At 33.7% G+C, this 21926-nt stretch overlaps 1 protein-coding gene across 6 annotated transcripts in view; it reads right to left on the bottom strand.

The window, feature by feature from the left end:
• Window positions 1–224: 224 nt before the first annotated feature.
• The window catches only part of DMXL1 (Dmx like 1), a 131846-nt gene continuing 110144 nt past the window's right edge, over window positions 225–21926 (bottom strand). For 4 of the 6 annotated variants that reach the window (XM_058539116.1, XM_058539078.1, XM_058539068.1 and 1 more), the window contains 7 exons: window positions 19452–19512; window positions 16165–16292; window positions 11820–11912; window positions 9980–10071; window positions 8831–8883; window positions 4893–5110; window positions 225–2376 (listed from right to left, as the gene is read on the bottom strand). In XM_058539116.1, the coding sequence (XP_058395099.1) occupies window positions 2152–2376; window positions 4893–5110; window positions 8831–8883; window positions 9980–10071; window positions 11820–11912; window positions 16165–16292; window positions 19452–19512 (870 nt within the window). In that variant the 3' untranslated portion in view covers window positions 225–2151. Of the gene's footprint in view, window positions 2377–4892; window positions 5111–8830; window positions 8884–9979; window positions 10072–11819; window positions 11913–16164; window positions 16293–19451; window positions 19513–21926 lie in introns of those variants that run through there. The other 2 variants (XM_058539097.1, XM_058539107.1) reach the window with 2 other exon arrangements.

The raw sequence follows: 21926 nt of genomic DNA, 5'->3' as shown, positions 1-21926 counted from the left end.
ACATTCTGACTATTTTTATTCTCACTTTTTTCAAATAATGCTTACCTATTAAGTTAAAAAGACTGTAGAAAGGAAAAACAGGATATTTGGGAAAATTATCTAATCCCTCCTACATCAACCAAATACAAATACAGAAATTCTCCATTTTAAAATATCACATATACTTTAAGTCAACTAAAGTGGCATAGATATTACTTAAAACAACAGCATGCTAAAAAAAAAAATCACTGCATGATTGTTTATTTAAAATATTATGACTCTAGATGTAAATACATATGGGCTTACATAATTTATAATTCATATAAACCCTCAATTAAAATGCTTAATTGTTCATCCACAATGCCCTTTTTCTAATAAGCATAATAAATTTTCTATCTCATTGAAAGTGTTTAAAGCCTTTTGAATCTTGATTTGTGAAGAAATTAATGAAAAATAATTTAAGCTTAACTTCATTAAACAATAGTATTGTTTGCAATGCTGTCACAGATTTTTCCATGGCAAAATGGTCACATATTGTTATTGCACAACTTATAGGTACAGGTTATGTGCACATACACTCTCTAAATAATGACAGTTGCAGTGTTCTCACTGTAACTTGCTCAACACATTTAAAATTATGAATACAATTTACAAAATCTTTAACAATATACTTTTAAGATAAAAGTATCCTGAGGATATTACAAAATTCATTTTACCAGCCCTTCATTTCTTTGCTTTATTTGACTCTTTAATTTCCAAGATAATAGCTGTCCATACTTTGTTACATAAAAATGTTCCTACAGTTCCTATTAACAAAATATATTTAAGCTAAATAGTATGTAATTGTCCCTTAAACACTTAGTCCCATCTGCCTCCAGTCTCCTTGGTTAAAATCAAGTATTTATCAAGTTTTCTATAATTCTGAATCAGAAAAGGTATAGCACAAAACAGACAGAAATAGGGTTAGCACGTTTAAGTTAAAAGCATTGTGCATTTTTAATATTTTGGTCATATTTTGTAATAAAATAATATATTTTGGCAAAAAATAATAAAATATAGGGTTTAGTTTATTTTCTATTAATGGTAGATCTGGCAGGTATTTTACATTTGTAAATGCTATCTATTTAATTTGACTGTTTTCACATTTGTTTCTAAAAGCACTGCTATAAGGTTTTCAGAACTTTGAGACTAAAAGCACCTAAAAAATAAGAAATAAAATAAAATAAAATTTAAGTAAAATGTTTGGTGCTCAAAAATCCTTTCACAAATTTATAAACTTAACTTTTAAGTGTGTCATATATGCCAACACAGAATCATTATTGCCTGCTAAGACTTATTCGACTCAATGTAATCTTTAAAATAATAATCTTGCAAGTCTTCCTGAAATGTATTTGAAAATTAGGATGGGAATTCAAAAATTAAAAAAAAAGAAAACATGGAAATAAACAGTTGCAAAAAAAGTAGTTATTCTGGTGGCAGTAGTCGTTATGGCACAAAAACACATGAAAATACATCATTTTCTCTTATATATACAGAAATTAAGTTCAAATAAGATGTGTAAGATATATTACAAATATACACACAACCACACACATATACATACACACACTTGGGCTCCAGAGGGGAAACTGATGAAAACTTTACATAATGAGCCATTTGGCTCATTTATCACTGAAGTCCCAATGACAGTTTTAATGGAGATGTTCATTATTTTTTTGATTCTTATCGAAATATCAATCTATAACTAATTAAGAGAAAAAGAGTTTGAGATGTATAAGTTTGAAAAAGTGAGGTGTGGTGAACTGACGACTAACGTGCAACTGCCTTTACATAAAGGGTGAAAGAAATTCATACAGAGATATCTGCAGAAGAATTTATCAACAATAAGAAAACAAAACTACTTTAACACTATGACATATGCAATATAACATACTATAAATATGTATTATTACAGCATTACTTATACATTCTACTTTAGGTAATACAGTCTAATTCTGAATGACCTTGTTAATTTTTAAGGCATCAGTGCATCAAGGGCAAAGCTCCATGAAATAAATATGAAAACAAAAAAGCATTAGCTTATTTGTGGCATAGAGAGTGATCATTGTATATTATATGTGTTGGCCACCTCCATGGAATAGGTAATAAATTATATATCTTATTGTTAAAATGTTATAGCATAAATTTCACATCATTTTTCAACACTTCATTTAATGGACTAAACTGATCCGGCAGTATTCTCATTTTCATTGTTCCATCAGCTCCACATGAAAAAATGTGATTTGCTGGCCCTGTCTCAATTTGCATCACTCCGGTTCCGATATTTCTGAAAATGGATTGCCGAGCATGTTCATTGATAAAAGTGTGGAGAAGATTAAAGGTAGAGAGACTCCAAATCTGAAAGATATTAAGAACAAAATAAAAATTGGAGTTGATGATTACCTTAAAAATCCTAATGAAAGGTTTAGGCCTGTCTTCCTGTACAAATAAGGAATTTCTGAAACAAAGATGTAGAAAAACGTGTGTAGGCCTAAGGTCATAACATCTTGATTCTGTACAGTGTGTTGCAATTTTCCAAATCGCTTTGATATTATTACATTCTTGAAAATCTGTCCAGTGAGAGAGGAAGGTATTTTAAACCCTGCACTGGAAATGAGAAAACTCAGGTACAAGGAGGTTAAGTATACAATGCCACAGAAACTTATAATATTATAGGGACTACAATCAAAATTTCCTCTCTCTCAGAAAGCTTTTGCTGTGTACTTGTACAGTGGGGTAATCCGTTCTCTATAATACAGAATATCCAGTAGGGGATCAGAACCACTGGAAAGAGGAAAGTACCAGACACCTAGAGGCCCTCAGACTGGGCAAAACTATGTTCTAACTGCAAGATAAAGTTAATTATTACAGCTTCAGTATAGGTAATTTACTAAGATTTTCTATTTTCAGCCCTTACCAAAATAAATGTCTGTTCCACAAGTAATTTATAAGCATCTTCACTTAAGTGAAGGATCTAAATGCTTTCAGAACATCTATTTTAAGTTTAAGGAAACCAAATTACTGCCTGATTTTTTGAGATCATATTTTTTTTAATCTTTCTTTTTCCCTAAGAATTTTATTAATTCATACTACTCTAGACATGAGTGTTAAATTGTGACTTCTGAATACTACATGGTATAGTTTCAAATCTTTTTTTACTTGATTAAATAATAAACCTCAGAATCAGAGAACAAAACTAATCTAAAGAACCAATCTAAGACATAGTACGACTTATTCTAAACTGAGGGCAGTTCAAATAAGAAACTAGCCTCAAATTGAAGGAAAATAATTTTGTATGGAAGTTGGTGTATATATTTAATTTTAAGAAAAGCCTTTTCAAAATTCTACACTTCTAGTTAATTTTTTCTGGATGAGAATTATGAAAACGATATGTTGGTTCTCACAAAGTAGTCTAACTTATTTGCATTAAATAGTCTCACTAGCACTTAATGGATTCGAAGAAACTAGTCAGCCCTGGTGGTCTAGTGGTTAAGATTCAGTGCTCTCACCACAGAGGCCTAGGTTCCTTTCTCGGTCAGAGAACCACATCCACCTGTCAGTTGTCACACTGTGGCAGCTGCGTCTTGCTGTGATGCTGAAAGCTACGCCACCGGTATTTCAAATACCAGCAGCAGGGTCACCCATGGTGGACAGGTTTCAGTGGAGCTTTCAGACTAGAGAAACTAGGAAGAAAAACCTGGCCACTCACTTCTGAAAAAAGTGGCTATGAAAACCCTATGAACAGCAGTGGAGCACTGATATAGCACCAGAAGGTGAGAGGATAGCATCAAAAGACTGGGCAGTGTTCTACTCTGCTGCTCACTAGGAGTTGGCATTGACTTGACAGCACTAACAATAAGAAACTAGACTCCTCCAGGGGGGTGCTGACCATTAGAATAATTTAGGGCTAGTCTAAACTGACTTATTCCTGGAGATCTTTACAAGTGTGGCCAGAGGACTCTCTCAAAATCACTACGTATGTGTTATAAAAATGCACATTCCTGAGCCTTGGACTTACCAACTGAGTATTTCTGGGGTAGGATCTAGCAACAGTATTTCTGGGGTGGGGTACATTTTTAATAAGCTGCTTAATGTTTAAAAAAAGCTGCTTAAGGGGCCAGCCGGGTGGCATAGCAGTTAAGTTCACACGCTCTGCTCTGGCGGCCCAGGGTTCGCAGGTTCGGATCCTGGGCAAAGAGCTACACACCACTCATGAAGCCATGCTGTGGTGGCATCCCACATACAAAAAATAGAGGAAGATTGGCACAGATGTTAGCTCAGCGACAATCTTCCTCAAGCAAAAAGAGGAAGACTGACAACAGATGTTAGCTCAGGGCCAATCTGAGCTAAATGAATGAATAAATAAATAAATAAATAAAGCTGCTTAACATTTAATTAAACAACCTCTAAGTTTTAAACACAGTGGACTTTGAGAAGGACTGTTATAGGCAGGGCTTATCCAGGTACACTCAGAATTCCTGAATCAGGCCTGAGTGGTTGGATGCTAATGCTATATATGAAAAAACAAGGAGAAACTTGGGATAAAGGAAAATAGTATATTTCACAGCACCTGAAATTGAATTCAGTATCTCTGAACATGCAGTCAAGACTAATACTAATGTCTGAAATATGTTTAAAGCCAGTTCTTTTGCATGCATTAAGCATATTTGAAAAACAATTGTAAAATAGACAATTTTCAAGTTAAATATTATTTCATTCATTAAAAGACATTAAATAGCAATTAACATTGTTGACTACAAAGGAGTTAATATTTCTATTATGTAAATAGACTGGTGTCATGAATACGATTAAAGACCTAAGGTTTTGGAAGATTTCTTTTCATTTTGTAGATACTGTGGCATTACTGTATTTACCTTTATGTTGCCTTCAGCAGATCCTGTAACAAAGTACTCTTCAGTTGGATCAATAGCAATGGCTTTAACAGGAGAATCATGGCTCTGGAAGAGCTGCCTTTGTTGTCGTTGCCGAAGGTCAAATACACTTGTAAAGCCTTTTCTGCCACCTGATATTAGTAGCTGATGTTTTGGAGCATATGCTAAAACAGTGGCTCCACTATCATGACAAGTAAAAGCTGAAAGTTAAAAGTAAAAACCATTTAATAGTATAAGAAACAGATTTCTTGCTTTTGGCCGAGTTGGAATGATAGATTTGATTTACCCTCCTGCCTGAAACAATTAAACCAAACGATATATAGCAAACAATGGTTTGAGACATTGAACATCAAGTAATGAAGAAGAATGATCTCTGAGAGACGAGAAACAAATTGGGTGAGCCATACAATGCCCCAGCTTCCTGCCTGTAGAGTGTCTTCTGGCCAGGGCATGAGGAAGGGGAACCCAAGTTGATCTGGGTTTCTGTTCCCACCAGCCAGAGTGGAAAACCTCATAATTTACAAGGTATTAAGGACAGTACTCCGCAAGGTTTTGCTTCAGTAGTAGGGCAAAATTAGCCCTATACCAAATGCTGCTTGGGTTCTATTTAACAAAGGCCCCCCAAATCAAACTGTTTCCAAATAACTCAGCCAAAATCTGTTTCCAAGTAACTTAGTCCCAGAACAAAGTTCGAAAATGTTTATAGAATACAAAAATAATCAGTACCTAATCAGGTAAAATTCACAATGCCTGGCATCTCATAAAAAATTACCAGGCATGTAAAGAAGCAGAAAAATACAACCTATAAGGAGAAGAAAATCCATCAATTGAAACTAACCCAGAAATGACATAAATGATAGAATTAGTAGATAAGGAAATTAAAAGTCATTATAGCCGTATTCCGTATGTTCAAGAAGCTGGATGAAAGACCAAGCATGCTAAGTAGAGACAGGAAAGATACAAAACAAGACCCAAATCAAAACTCTACAGATTAAAAACTATAATGTTCAAATGAAAAATATACTAGATAGGATTAAGAGCAAATTAAACATTGCAAAAAAAAAATAGTGAACTTGAAGACACAGCAATATAAATATCAGAAATACGAAAATACAATTTATATTTTTTCTTTGGAAAAAAAAAAGTCTAGCCTAACAGATCTTAAGGGAAAAAACTCTGTATATAGCTCAAAGACAATAATGGCATAATGATGAAGAACAAAGATTCAGGAGTTAGACTGCCACGGGTGAAATCCCAGTTTTGGCCTGAGTTTCAATGTATACCTTAGGTGAATTATTTAACCTAAGTCTAAGCTTTATCATTTGCAAAAGAGGAGATAATACTATCCACCTAATAGGTTTGTGTGAGGATTAAATTATTAAATATATTCAAAGCATGTACAGTATCTGGTATATACTAAGTACTCAATAAAATTTAGTTATTATTATTAGAAGGATATAAATAAAACTAATTATAAAGATAGGTTTTTTGAATTTTACCACCACTTGAAATATAACTTAGAGTAAAATGCAGAAATTTTAAGTGTACACCCTTGATGACCGCTGAGAAATGTACACATCTTCGTAACCATCACTCAGATCAAGACATAGAATGTTTTCATCATCCCAGAAAGTTCCCTCATGCCTCTTTGGTTTTTTTTTTTTTTTTGTGAGGAAGATCAGCCCTGAGCTAACATCCATGCTAATCCTCCTCTTTTTGCTGAGGAAGACCGGCTCTGAGCTAACATCCACTGCCAATCCTCCTCCTTTTTTTTTTTCTCCAAAGCCCCAGTAGACAGTTGTATGTCACAGTTGCACATCCTTCTAGTTCCTGTATGTGGGACATGGCCTCAGCATGGCCGGAGAAGCGGTGCGTCAGTGCATGCCCGGGATCTGAACCCGGGCCGCCAGTAGCGGAGCGCTTAACCACTAAGCCATGGGGCCGGGCCCCCTCATGCCTCTTTGTAGTCAATCCTCCTCTCCCACAAAGGCAATCACTATTCTGATCTCTATCTGATTAGTTTTGCCTGTTCTTGAACTTCACATGAATAGAATTTTACAGTATATACTCTTTTGTGCCTGCCTTCTTTTCCTTCAACATAATGTTTTAGAGGTTAATCCATGTTGTCCTATGTATCAGTAGGTCATGCTTTTTTATTGCTGAATAATATTCTATTATCTAAATATGCCACAGTTTCCTGTGGGACATTTGTGTTGTTTCCAGTTTTGGGCTATTACAAAATAAAGCTGCTAAGGACATTCCTATACAAGTCTTTCTGTGCACATGTGTTTTCATTTCTCTTGGGTATATACATAAGAATATATACTGCTGGGTCATGCTAGATGCATATTTAACTGTAATAGAAACTGCCAAACAGTTTTCCAAAAGAGTTGTACCATTTTATACTTCCATCAGAAAATCATGAGGGTTCCAGTTTCTCCACATTCTCACCAGCGCTTGGTATTCTAAAATCTTTAATTTTGGCCACTTCAGTGTATAGAGTAGTATCTTATGGTGAAGTTAGTTTGCATTTCCCTGATGACTACTGATGTTGAGCACCTTTTCATATGCTTATTTGCCATCCAGATATTGAGAAAGGGGTAATTTTTAAAAGTCTTGAATATATCATTTTTTTCATGGATTGTGCTTTTGGTGTTGTATCTAAAAATTCATCACCAAAACCAAGGTCACCTAGATATTCTCCAATACTCCCTTCTAGAAGGTTTGTATTTTACATGTAGGTCTATAATTCACTCTGAGTTACTTTTTGTGAAAGGGGTGAGGTTTGTATCCTTCTACATATCAACATCCAACTGTTATAGTACTATTTGTTGAAAAGACTATCTGTCTCCATTGAATTGTCTTTGGGCCTTTATTAACGATTAGTCTACTATATATGTGTGGGATTATTACTGGGAGTTATTCTATTCCATGATCTATGTTTCTTCTTAAGCCAATACCACAATGTCTTGATTACTGTAGCTTTATAGTAAGTCCTGAAATCAGGTAGTGTCAGTCCTCCACATTTGGTTTTCTTCAGTATTCAGTATTCTGTTACCTCTCTCTATAAACTTTAGCACCAGTTTGTTGATGTCTACAAAATAGCTTGCTGGGATTTTGATTAGGATTGCATTGAATCTATAAAGTTGGGAGGAACTTTCATCTTAACAATATCGAGTCTTTCAATCTGCGGATGTGGAGTATCTCTCCATCTTTGATTTCTTTTATCTTTTCTGTAGTTTTCCCCACCAGATGCTATACATACTTTGTTAGATTTATGCCTCAGTGCTTCATTAATTTGGGTGCTATTATAATAGTAATGTTTTTTAAATTTCAAATTCCAATTGTTCATTGCTGGCATACAGGAAAGCAACTGACTTTAATATGCAACTGACTTTAATATATTGACCTGGTATCCTGTGACTTCACTATACTCACACATTAATTCCAGGAGGCTTTTTTTTTTTTTTTGTAGATTCTCTGGGATTTTCTACACAGACAATCATGTCATCTGTGAATAAAGACAGTTTTATTTCTTCCCTTCCAATCTGTATACCTTTTATTTCCTTTTCTTGTCTTATTACATTAGTTAGGACTTCCAGTAAAATCTTGAATAAAAGTGATGAGGGGGACAAAATACTATGCAATAACTGATGTTCACAATGATGACATGTGGTATCAGATACCAAGTAAAGACAAATGATTTTTATATTATCTATTCTACTGTCCCTCATCAAGGTATAGTGAAGAGTTAATTAGGTATATGGCATTTTTTTTTCTGCTTTCAAACTCTGCCACTATGGGCAAAATAAACCTCACAGGCTAATAAATATGTCATTAAAAATAAATCCATTTAAAAATCATTTTTAGTTTATAAATTTCTTGACGTCCAAAATTTATAAAATGCTTTCAAAACTTACCATGGACTAAACTATTGGCAGGTGCTACAAGAGTATCCCATAAACATATGTTTCTGAAAAAAAAGATTACTTCTTGAGTGACACAAAAAGTTAACAACAGAATAAAAAGTAAGTATGTCTCATATAGTTACATAACATTTGAGCCTTGCTCTCACAGAAGGCTCTTAAATTTACAAAAGCACCAGATATAAGTAACCAATATATTTATGTATGATTAATTTTTACACAAAGTTCAAAAAACTACTAGCTTACGAAATGAATAACTTTAGATTGACATGTATTTACAAATAATACTATATGAAGCCTGAATATGGAAACTACTTTTTGTATTCATTGATTCTCTAATCTAACAGTTGGACTGACATACACAAATAGTAGGATACACTGAATTTCCTTGAGCACAAAGAAAACTTACTTCTCCTATGAATGGGAGCAGCTTTTACTCCTTTCTATGACTTGCAAAGGAGGCATCAATATATGTACAAATTTCTATGAAAGATGGCTGAAGACTCCATATTGCTACAGTCCCATTTCTAGTGCCAAGTTAGCCTCACAGATAAATTTATAAAAGCTCAGCAACTGCAGTAGGCCTTGATCTCAGAATTCAGTTGTATGATGGCTATGTGAAAGTGGAGGGGTGAAGATGGAGGCAGGAAGAGACATTATCTTGCATATTTAAGCTTTTCTTGGGAACAGGGATGGGCCGCCACTTACCAGCTATTGTACAACTAATAAGTCTTTCTGAGTTTCTTGTTTTCTTATTGTGAAACAGTGCTAATATCTACCTAATAAAGCCATGGTGAGGATTAACTAAATAGCATGGCCAATAAATAATAGTTCTTTTTTTTTGCCTCAAGCATTCTTAACACATAGGGAATAATATGGAGAAAAATTAATTCCACCAACAATCAAATCCTTTTCTCCTAAAGTCTTAACATTAGAATATTAAAAATACAGAAGAAATTTTGTTTTTAATAGCACCAGAATTTCCTTACCTTTACAATTAGAATACTAAAAATGCTCTAAGAAACAAGTCTTTATAACAAAAACATTTCAAGGCATAATTATGAAAACATTCTTGAGGCATAAGGACATAAAGCAATTAAAAAATAAAGTTCATACACTTCAATTTCAGTTATAATCTCTTACCTATTGTCAGTTGAAAGACCAGCTGTAGCTATCAGAGAGGAAGAACTAACGAAGACAAAATCATTGGCTGTTTTGTTATGACACTGCCAAGTCTGGAATAGTTATAAATAACAAATGTTATTGCCATCACTAACAATTTTATAATCAGATTAGATGCATTAATCAAAAAGTGATCATGTAATTTGTGGCTTACTGAAACATTTTGCGTCTTTTTCCCCCCAAACTTTAGAAAAGTTGCAAGAGTAATACAGAGAACTTTCATATACCCTTTATCCAGATTCACCAATTTTTAACATTTTGCCAGATATTTTTCCCTCTCCTTCTCTTTTACACACACACACTTTTCCTGTACCATTTAAATAAGCTGCTTATGACATGACCCTTTATGAGGTCCTTTGCTTTTGTTCAAAGTCCAAAGGGAAACAACAGGGGGTTAAACTCCAAATACTTCCCTGAGAATACTTCCCTGAGAATATTTTGAAAATTTTTGTCTTAGAAGACAGAAACTAGTATTTTAGATGATCTCAGACTGAATTATTTTCAGAAATATTTCAATTTTTAAATAATTTTTAAATATGTGAATAAAAACATATTATAAATAGTCAACAAAATTAGAAAATTTACAATGTTTCTCAAAATTCCATCAAACAGTAACTTAAAATATTACGAGAGGTTTAGCCAACTATAAAGGCTTCCGAGTTACATTCGTTCAGATATTTCTCTTCAATAAAAAAAGAATTTTTTAAGTGTGTCAAAATCATCACATGAAAGAATTTTCCTTTGAGTCACTTCCCCATTCCCCCTGACCAGCACTGGAGCTGAGCTAGATGATATGTCCTTAAAACAAACAAAATCTACTTCAATCACCAAAAGCCAATGATGTACATTTTAAATCTAATTTATCTTTTTAGAAGTTAAAAAAAAAAATGGCAGTCCATTGGGGAACATAAACTTGTATATTTAAATCTGGTGCATTACCAGAATCTTAATCCATATTCTTCTTTTTTTTTTGCTTGAGGAAGATTCACCCTGAGCTAACATCTGTTGCCAATCCTCCTCTTTTTTTTTTTTTTGCTTGAGGAAGATTAGCCCTGAGCTAACATCTGTGCCATTCCTCCTCTATTTTGTATGTGGGTCACTGCCACCGCATGGCTGATTAGTGGTGTAGGTCTCCGGGATCCAACCTACAAACCTGGGCAGCTGAAGCGGAGTGTGCCAAACCACTATCCCATGGGGCCAGCCCAATTAATCCAAATTCTTAATTTTTTCTTGATAGGTAGTGCTTAGTCCTATAAAGGGTTTCACTAAAGCATGTATTTAATATAAACTCAGTGTTCTATGAAGCTGCAGAAGGTTCATTAAGCCTGTCCAGTCCTGAATAGAAATAAATCAATTTTTTTTTTAAAGAAATGGGCAAGAAAATAATAGTACCAGCTATAAGATAACCTTTCTACTTTGTTTGTTCATAAGGGATAATCGCTGCAAAAAAAATAACTAGGTGCACTGGTCTGTTGATAATTCTTTTTAGGTATAATACCCACTGCAGCTAAGTGAGGCTAGAAAAGGCCTTAAGTAACCCACAGGTTGCATGGGTCTCTGGAGGTACCATGTTGGTTCTGTACAGGTCAATTTCCCAAGTTACCAGAGACTAAGGGTTTTTATACCTCACAGAGAAATTTTCATATAACATAAAGACAGGAGCTTATAGTAAAGTGATTGAATACATAGGCTAAGATAGAATTTATTTTTTGGCTTTAATATTTCTTGCCTCAAATATATATTCATAGTTTTTTAAAAATAAAAATTCAAAAAATTTTAAAGGTAGGAATTCTTGGCTTACCAGGTATGCCTTAGGCATGCTTCCAGTAACTGGACAACATTTCCAGTTTGTTTGATACAAACTTAAATATCCATCAGCATCAACTATTCCAAACTTAGAGAAAAAAATATTTGAAAGTGTTTAATACAAACGCAAAGGAACATATTTACCCTTACCCTCACTGTGAATCCCATATTTTGACTCTTAAACATTTGATTGATAAATTGTTTGACTTTTCATTTCACCTATGCATGGATCTAGTCCAGAAAAACATTTAGCTATTGCTTAAAAAACTTCCAGGGTGGACATAAAGGAAACAAACATCAGACACTCATTTTATTATACTAACCAACAGCATAGTTTGTATATTCTAAGTATTCCAAGAATAGGATACTGGATTTACATATTAAGCTCTGTGACAAAGTTTTAGCATATATAAGACAGAAAACTCTTCATTATGAAAAAGACAAAATAAGGACTTCCAGAAATATACAATAAAGAAAACATGTAAACAACACTATAAAGAAAAACAAAACAAAGATCATCACAGTAAAAGAATTCCACTATGAAAACGCAGGGCAATTCAGGAAGATGTCAAAATAATCCAGTAAGGGAGTATATGATACAGATCTTGAAGGATGACTAAGACTGCTAACAATTTTTTTCTTTAGATTATAAAAATAATGCATAGTTATATAAAGTATAAGCCAGCCCTGGTGGTCTAGTGGCTAAAATTTGTTGTTCTCACCACTGCGGCCCCGGTTCCCTTCCCAGTCAGGGAACCATACCACCCGTCTGTCGGTTGTCATACTGTGGCAGCTGTATGTTGCTGTGAGACTGAAAGCTATGCTATTTCAAACACCAGCATGGTCACCCATTGGTGGACAGGTTTCAGCGGAGCTTCCAGACTAAGGGAGACTAGGAAGAAGGACCTGGCCACTTACTTCCGAAAAAATTGGCCATGAAAACCCTATGAACAGCAGAGAAGCACTGTCTGATATAGCACCGGATGGCAAGAGGATGGCACAAAAAGACTAGTCAGGTTCCACTCTGATGTACATAGGATCGCTAGGAGTTGGAATTGACTCGACAGCACTAACAACTACAAAAAGGATACAAAATGTCTACTTTAGACTCCTGCCCTCTCCTATCTCCAGATCTAACAATTATTAACAATTTGATGTGTTCCCTTTCAGATCTGTTCTATGGGTATTCAAACATTCACACATACAGGATTAAAAAAAAAATAGGATCATAATAAATATACAGTTCCACAATTAGATTTTTGACTTATTATTAGCCATCTTTCCACATCAGTACATATAAATCTACCTCATTCTTGTTCTGTGTAGTATTACACTGTATAGTTGTATTATAACTCTTAAAAACTTTTCTCATATACTGTTTCCAATTTTCCCTATTATAAACAGTGTTGCTTTGAACATTCTTGTACATATACTTTTGAGTAATTATGTAGGATAGATATCCAGAAATGGAAAAGTTTTGTCAAAGGACATCATTTAAAATTGGTAGGTGAAGCCAAAATTAAATCCTAAGTGGTAACATCAATTTACACACCCATTTTTCTTACACATTAGTCAACATTACATACTGCTAAAATTTTAAATATTTGTCGATTTACAGAAAAAAGGATCATTTTAATGTGCATTTCTTCAATTATTAGTGTGAGTTATTGGCCATGAATAGTTTTTTTTTTTAATAAAGACACTGTTGAAATCCTTTGTCTACTTCTCTATTGTCTTTTAAAAAATTTGATTGATAGGGCTATTAGGAATATTAACCCATTTTTTTTTTTTACTGTATTTGTTACAGATATTTTTCCAGGGTGTATCCTTTTTGTGATTTATCCTGTTTTCCGGAGTAGATCTAGGTATGTTCTTCAGAGAGGGTAGACGGAACGTGTTAAGTCTCTGCATACTTAAAAATGTGTTTATTTTGCCATCAAATTCGAATGATAGTTTGGATAGACATTAACTCATACTTTCCATTCTTTTTCCATCAGAATTCTGTGAATATTGTTCTACTATCTATTTGTAACCTCTATTTTTGAGTAGGCTAATGCCATTAATTTTGGAGGGAGGTGGGGAGGTTGTAAGTAATGATCTTTACTCCTATTCCTTCCTGGAAGCCCTTTATCTTTGAATTAAAAAAACAAAAATAAAGTAATCAGGATATGTCTAGGCCTGGGCTGTTTCTCAATAATTCTGCCTAGCACTCAGTAGGCCCTTCCTTTTCTAAAATTCTATTTTTTTCTTTGCTTTGGGGAAATTTTTATTTTATGATTCCTTTGAATATAATGTTTCTCTTCCATCATTTTTTTTCTTCTTCTGAAATATCTTCTAAACGTCTTCTATGAATTTTCCTGCTTATAGTCTCAATTTATTTCTTCATTTTCATCATTGCATAATTTCCTAATTTGTACTTACCAATCAAAAACTTGGATTTTCAATTATTTCCATTCTGCTGTTCAGCCCTTGTAATGAGTAGTTCCCCTACTAACCCAATTTTGGGGAATCACATGTTTTTAATTTCAAAGAATTCCTTCTTGTTCTTCTATTGTCTTTGTTTCATAGCAGCCTATTCTTGTTTTAGAATGTAATATCTTCCTGAATCTGAGGAATTGTTTCTCAGGGGTCATTTATTCTGTTTAATGCCCCTTTTAGGCTCTTAGTTTTTCTGCAGTGTTCAATGACTTTTGGCAGCTCATTTCTATTTGTAATTGACAAATTGATCAGCATTACTGTGATAAAGTATGGGTCATCTGTTTCATTTACCCTAGTAGGCTTCCCTATGAAGGGAGACAGAATGCTTAGGTGTTGTGCTATTTGGCTCCATCGTGGGTAAAGTAATGAACGTAAGTTGACGCCTGTCAAAGATACTTGGGCAGGCAATGAAGAACAGTGTGTTGTACCTTAAAACAGCCTATGTGGAAGATTATATGAGTGTTAACTTTGTAAAATAATTCAGATTGTAGAAGGTCTTGAATGCCATGCTGAAGAATTTGGGATTCTAGATACAATGAGGAGCTCTGAAGGGTTCTTGGAAAGAATAATAATATGATCTCATCTATAGTGTAGTGATATAACTATGTTATTTGTTATATAACTTTGTTGGCAACATGGAGGATACATGATAAGGGTTGAGGTACAGAGATTAGTTTAAGAGCAATATAATACTGACAACCAAAGTGGAAAAGCATGAGGACATAAAGGATATTGACAGGTTATACAACTGAAACTACAGAATTCTAAAGGCTTCTAGATTAAATCCCCTTAATTTCCCATTAAGGAGCAAAGAATGTTGCTAACTGGTATTAAGCAATTATATGCTCTCAAAATTTTGCTTCACAATTACATGAAAAAATTATCAACTTTTGTGAAATGGTAATAGCGCCATGTGATAAATGTGGTACACAAAAAGGTTGCAGCACACCACGATACAAGTAACATGGGAGGAGGGTTGAAGGTTTGGCAGTTGAGGGAAAAGGAAAGGCAAGATGTACCATCAGCTAGGGCCTGTGAGAGAGTGTTTTTAGTGAAGCATCGCCCTGAAGACAAAGAGCAGGCTGATTTCCCTTTTAACGGTTGTTTAAAGTGCTACTGAGATACTAGGGGCAGAGAGAGGCAGTTTAAGGAGAGTAGGATTATGGGAAGTAAAGACAATATAGGATGTTCTAGAGCAGGGTTGGCAAACTTCATCTTAAGAGGCCATATAGTAAATATTTTAGGCTTGCCAGCTATCAAGTCTTGGTTCTCCTAAACTCTCCTGTTGCAGTGGAAAAGTAATCATAGAAAACAAATAATGAATGGTGTAGCTGTCTTCCAATAAAACTTTATTTACAAAACAGGTGGCTAGGCTTAGTTTGTTGATGCTCTGTTCTAGAGTAGTGCTTTTCAAATTTTAATGTGTACACAAATCACAGGAGTTATTTGGTTAAAATGCAGATGATGATTCAGCAGATCTGCAGTGGAGTCAATAATCTGCATTTCTAACAAGCCCCCAGATGTTACTTGCTACTTGGTACTTGACCATACTTTGAGTAGGTTCCAGAGGATAAAGAAAGCACTACTATTTAATAAAAAATGTGTAATATAAGGTGGTCGTATAATCATTTGGTCCTTATGCATCATTTACATGAATTTTAATGAACACATAGATAACTTCTTTAGAGGAAGAACCAAATAAATTTAAGTGTTCTTTGAGAAGAATTTTTAAAAAAGAATTCACATAGATTAATACTTGACCACTATCTCACTGAGCTTTTTCTTCAAAAACCCAAACTAGTAATATGTATAAACCTCTAACATAATGAAACCATTTTCCCATTTACATTTTTATATACTACCTTATTTCCCTGATAGTTAAATCTCATTCTTGTAACTCTTGAATTGCCGCCAGACCGAAAGCAGGTTATTTGTTGAGAATGGCCCCATTCGAACATTCTGACACTTCCATCTTGAGCTCCTGTCAGATCTGCATTATAAGAGGGCAAAAATTGCAAATTTATTTCAGAAATCTTTGGAAAATCTATTTTTTAATCCAATGTGAAAATCTTTATGAAAGAAACACCTAAGAAATGAATCATAGTCAAATTAAATGAATTTACCTTTGTATAAAATTTCACTTAAATACTCTTAATCTTAAAAAGTTATGTGATGTACTTTCATTTGACTGAGAACATATCTTCACACAAATCAACAGAAGAAATTAAATCAGATCTCTATAAATTTTATTTCCTTTTGAAATTATCCCAATGATGTTTTAATAGCCTTTAATAAATAACTTAAACCACTTAACAAATTCTTGGGATTACTGAAGAGCCAATTCTTATCAGTCATACTATTAATGTTTAAATTTACACATTTTTCTCTGAAAAAAGAAAAGACTGTAGAAGGTCTTGAACGTTATGCTAAAGAAAAAAATCAATTCTAATAGTTATTCTGATTGACTTGACATCTCAAAAATATACTATCTGCTTCACTGAGGAATATGAACAAGCTAAATAATTACTAATTCACTTCACCATTTACTAATCTTGTGATACTAGAAAACTTATTTAAGTATAATTGTCAGTATTAATGTGGTATAGTGGACATGAGAAATTATATTAATGTATATAAAGCGTCTAGTACACTGCTAGTCATAATAAGCAAGTTTCCCTCATTCCTTACCAAGTATTTAAAGTAAATGAACTTCAATTGCTTTGAATTGTTTTAACATTGGGCTAGGATGGGGGCGTGAGTAGAACTTCTTGAGCCCAGAGATGTTAACCATTTCCCCTTTCTCCTCATAGTCTTGCTTAACTTAATCAAAAAAATAAATCCGGCTAGTTGCATTTAAAAACCACTCAAATTTTTGTAATACCATTTATGGTTTTATTTACTTTATTTGGAAAAAAATCTCTAATTATGAGTAGCGGACATGTAAAATGAAATACTCTCCTAAAGCCTTTGTAAACTAAGATTTTAAAAAACAAAATAAAGGTTCCCATAACCAGGTTATCTGAGCAAATACCCCTCATTAGTAATTGAAGAGTGTTACATCATATAGATGTTTTAAATGCAACCCTAAAAATCTTAATCTGTTCATTATTTTTTTTAAAAAAATAAGGCTTTCCTTTTAAGACTTTCATTTCTATTTTAATCCAACCCATTAGCCCAACTTCTAAAAATTTCCTTGGAGTAGAAGTCAGAAAGTAGTGGTTTATAGTAACTATGATTTTTTAAAAAAAATCTTTGGATCTACTCCAAAGGCAGAAAGGAATTGTTTTGAGGTATCTGAAATTCAGAATAAAATTTTTAAAAATCCTGTCTCTTAACATTTCCACTACATAAAAAGTGCTTATTGTTGAACTAAATTACTATCTGTAGGACTTGTTCATGAAAAGATATACTGAAAAAAAAAAAATCCACTGATTAATTTAATTAGCTTTTAATTTTTCAAGTCTCTTATCTACCAATTACAGTAGTTCTCTGAACAGAGAAAGTACTTATCCCAAGACAGAAGTGATCTGATGTTACATAATAACTCTGAAAATAAGTCCATTAATCGCTTTTGAAGCCAGGCGCTCTTTATTTCAATTTATGGGCTTGAGGTAGAGAATATTCCCCATAAGTAGCCATCTGTCAGGATATGTGGTACGGGGCTAAGAAAAAATGAGGTTCCTTCAGTATTTCAGGAAAGTTCCAAACCCTACTGCATAGAGTAAGGATAGATTTTAAGCAATGCTAAATGTTTCTTGCTATGAGAGTAGTATTATTTAAGCTTTGTATATAAAACACATTTGACTCCTTACTTTGCATGCTTCATGACTGTTTTTTAGTTCTCACTTCACATTAGACTTGTGGATAGCAAATATACTGAATAAATTCAATGTAGTGAAAACAGATTATTTTCTAATATTATTTTATATCTCTAGTATAAGTAATGAAGTTACTCTAATCATTTTAAATATATGGTTCTCTTGAACCCTTTTGTTGGACATTGGTATACAACTTTGATAACAGATGCTTACAGCACTTATGATAAGTAGCAAAAAACACTGGTTTTGTCAATTGCATTTTTTCAGAATAACTATCATTAAAAAAGGTGGCAAAAATTTTTACATATTATTAAATTGGAAGGACATGACTACCTCTTAATAAACATGCACTATTTTTGTTACCGTGTGGTATGGCAACTTGATGAACGGCACAACTTAAAAATCATATTAAAAAAAAACTTGGGGGGCCAGCACAGTGGTGCAGCGGTTAAGTGCGCACATTCCGCTGCGGTGGCCTAGGGTTCGCAGGTTTGGATCTCGGGCGGGCACCAACACACCACTTATCAAGCCACGCTGTGGCAGAGTCTCATATAAAGTAGAGGGAAGATGGGCACAGAAGTTAGCCCAGGGCCAATCTTCCTCAGCAAAAAAGAGGAGGAATGGCATCAGATGTTAGCTCAGGGCTGATCTTCCTCACAAAAAAAAAAAAAAAAAAACTTGGAACACTCAAATGCCAATATGAATATTGATTCCAACCCACCAGTTAATTTTAAAGTTATCTCTATTAATTTTTCTCTGCTTCACTACTTCCAATAAATTCCCCATTAATTAAGTTCTTTGTTAAAGGAAGAAACACTTTTGAGATTCCTAGGCAGATTAACTGAAAATAAATATATCCTGCCTTAGAATGTAAGAACTTACTAATAATCATTTCTTACACTAGTAGTGTGTTTGATAAAAGACAAACTGACAAGATATTAATAAAATACAAACTGATTATGATGAGACAATAAACGACCAACATGTGGTTCTGGTCTATGTAATAAAAGATGGGAGTGATCCCGCTATTAAAACAATAATTATCAACTACAATTTAACATTGTGTAAAGAGTTCATAAATGTTCAAAAATAAAATGTGCTAACTTACAAATACACAATCAAAATGCTAAAAATTTACTGCATTAAGTTAGCTTTCTCTATTAATTCAGGAAAATTTCTTCTTCTATTTTTACCCAATTTTGAAATGAAGATTTTATTTGCTAGCAAACATTCTCTCCAAAAAAAGTAAAATAAATATTGACTATTTTTCAATTGAAACTGAAAGCTTCCTTTAAATTCTTTAGAATAATGGCTAATTATTGTCAACTTACAGTAAGGAAGAGTTGGATGAGAAGTCATTCTTCTGACATTATTGATGGCTTTCTTAATCATCTGTTAAGAAAGAAAAATTGTTCCTTTATAGTTATAATAAAAAGTAATTATTAAAAATCTAAATTGTGACAGGAAATTTCAATAACATTTATTTATTTATTTTTATGTGATTCCTCAACTACCATCATGGGTGCTAAAAATTCTAAACATGGTAACAGAAATTAAATTTAACTCAGCTCTCTGGCATTTAAGTGTACATACATTTTCTGCTTCATTGACTAGGATCTAAAAACAAACTCACCTCGAGAATTTAGTCTTTTTTTTTTTTTTTTGTGAGGAAGATCAGCCCTGAGCTAACATCTGCCAATCCTCCTCTTTTTGCTGAGGAAGACTGGTCCTGGGCTAACATCCATGCCCATCTTCCTCCACTTTATATGGGACGCTGCCACAGCATGGCTTAACAATTGGTGCGTCGGTGCGCACCCAGGATCTGAACCATCGAACCCCCGGCCGCCGCAGCAGAGCGCGTGCACTTAACCGCTGGCGCCACCGGGCCGGCCCCGAGAGTTTAGTCTTACCTCCTTTCTTGCCAATTCTTTTCTGATCCCATTAAACTTATTGGAATAATCCTGAATAGTATAAGGTTAAAAAGACAGGCAGAAGCATGTGAGGGGAAAAAAAAGAGGTAAACAGAAAATTGTATAAATTTTTAATTGATAGTTTGGAACTGTTTATTTACCCATTTTTAAACCATACTTTGAATGATTTAAGTAGCCTGTCAAATAGGAGTAAAATAAATACATGAAATTAAAGGGATAATTCTAATTTATAGAACATTCCCTATTTATATAGCACCATAACTTCAGTTATATGTTATCCTACGTGTGTAGCATCAGTCTCATGTAGATTTGTTTTGTTATTGTTCTCTTGGATTTTAAATTGTTCAATTAGCCTAAAATTGTGAATAGAGTTGGGATTTGGTAGGGAGGGAAAGGATTAGGCCAGCAGAACCGGTGAGGGATGGAAACACTAAAAGATATATATGGTTGTAGTTATTATATTCCAAAATAGCAGAAGTTGGCCAGAAGTATTCTTGTTTTGTTAGTATTCATAATTCAATAAAATAGGATTAAGAAAATATTTTATCAATTCTCCACAAAAAAATGAAAATATGCTGAATGTTACCTTTGTTTAGTAAACTTCATGTTTAAATCTCATGTTCCTCTTAAAGAAATGCCTAAAGATTCCTGTTCTTTCTTTTATCTTTTTTTTTTCTGACTAAAGTATCAAAGGAAAACTATGAGTAAAAACATACACAAACACAGGCTTAAAAAAGTTTCTGAAAGCATATGTAGAACATTATAAGGAAAACAAGTCATTAATTATTTTAGAAGATCAATATATATAACATGGATGGACATTGAGGGTATTATGCAAAGTGAAATAAGTCAGAGGCAGAAGGTCAAATACCGTATGATCTCACTCATTAAGTAGTAGATAATAACAACAAACAAACACATAGAGACAGAGATTGGATTGGTGGTTACCAGAGGGGAAGGGGGGAGGGAGGAGGGTGAAAGGGATAATTAGGCACATGTGTGCGGTGATGGATTGTAATTCGCATTTAGGTGGTGAACATGGAAACATAATGTAATCCATGCAGAAATAGAAGTATAATGACGTACACCTGAAATTTTTACAATGTTATAAAGCAATGTTACCGCAATAAACCAAATAAAAAACAAAAAACAAAAAAAACCCCAAAAACAAAAAAATTCCAAACCAAAAAAAAAAGAAGATCCATATAAAAAAGAACCACCTTGTTATACTGGTGTCCTTTTCTTGAAGATGGAGTGGGGCAGTCTGAAAACTTATGTTTACAAACCACAATGACCCCAACTAAAGAAACGTCCTTCTAAGATTTAGACAGGAAGAAAGTTTAGGCCAAAGAGGAATGACAAAGGTAAATTTCTGTATTATAATGCTTTGGGGTATAAAGGAATATTTTCTGAGCACCTACTAATATGTTGAACACCATTCTATTTAGAGATAGTGTATAAGGTAGGCATAATGTAACCTCTCAAAGAGTTTACATTACACAGGGTATAAAAGGACAACTAAATAATGTATATATAATTTTAAAACTGATAAAAGCTAGAAATGATAAAATAGGATAATATGAAATAGAGAAATCTCTGGGAATTTGAGCTGAGATTTGAATGGTAAAACAGGAAAAGAGCATGTCAAGCAGAAAGCAAGGAAGGCTCTGACATGACAATAAGCTTGACGTGTTCAAGTGACAGAAAGAAGGGCACTGTAACCAGAGCAAAGAGAATCAGGTGTGGAATGAAGGGAGATGAGGCTGTAGAGGCCAGCAAGGTTAAATCACATAGGGCCTTAGAGGCTATGTTAACGACTTGCTTTTTTAAAGTTGTATTGGGAAATCTGAAAGTTTTAAGCAGGGAAGTGACAAC

The sequence above is a fragment of the Diceros bicornis genome, chromosome 1 (genome assembly GCF_020826845.1).
Source record: "Diceros bicornis minor isolate mBicDic1 chromosome 1, mDicBic1.mat.cur, whole genome shotgun sequence".
NCBI classification, from domain to species: Eukaryota; Metazoa; Chordata; class Mammalia; order Perissodactyla; family Rhinocerotidae; genus Diceros; species Diceros bicornis.
Note: the sequence above shows the minus strand (reverse complement) of the source record. Positions and strands in the feature narration are given on the sequence as shown.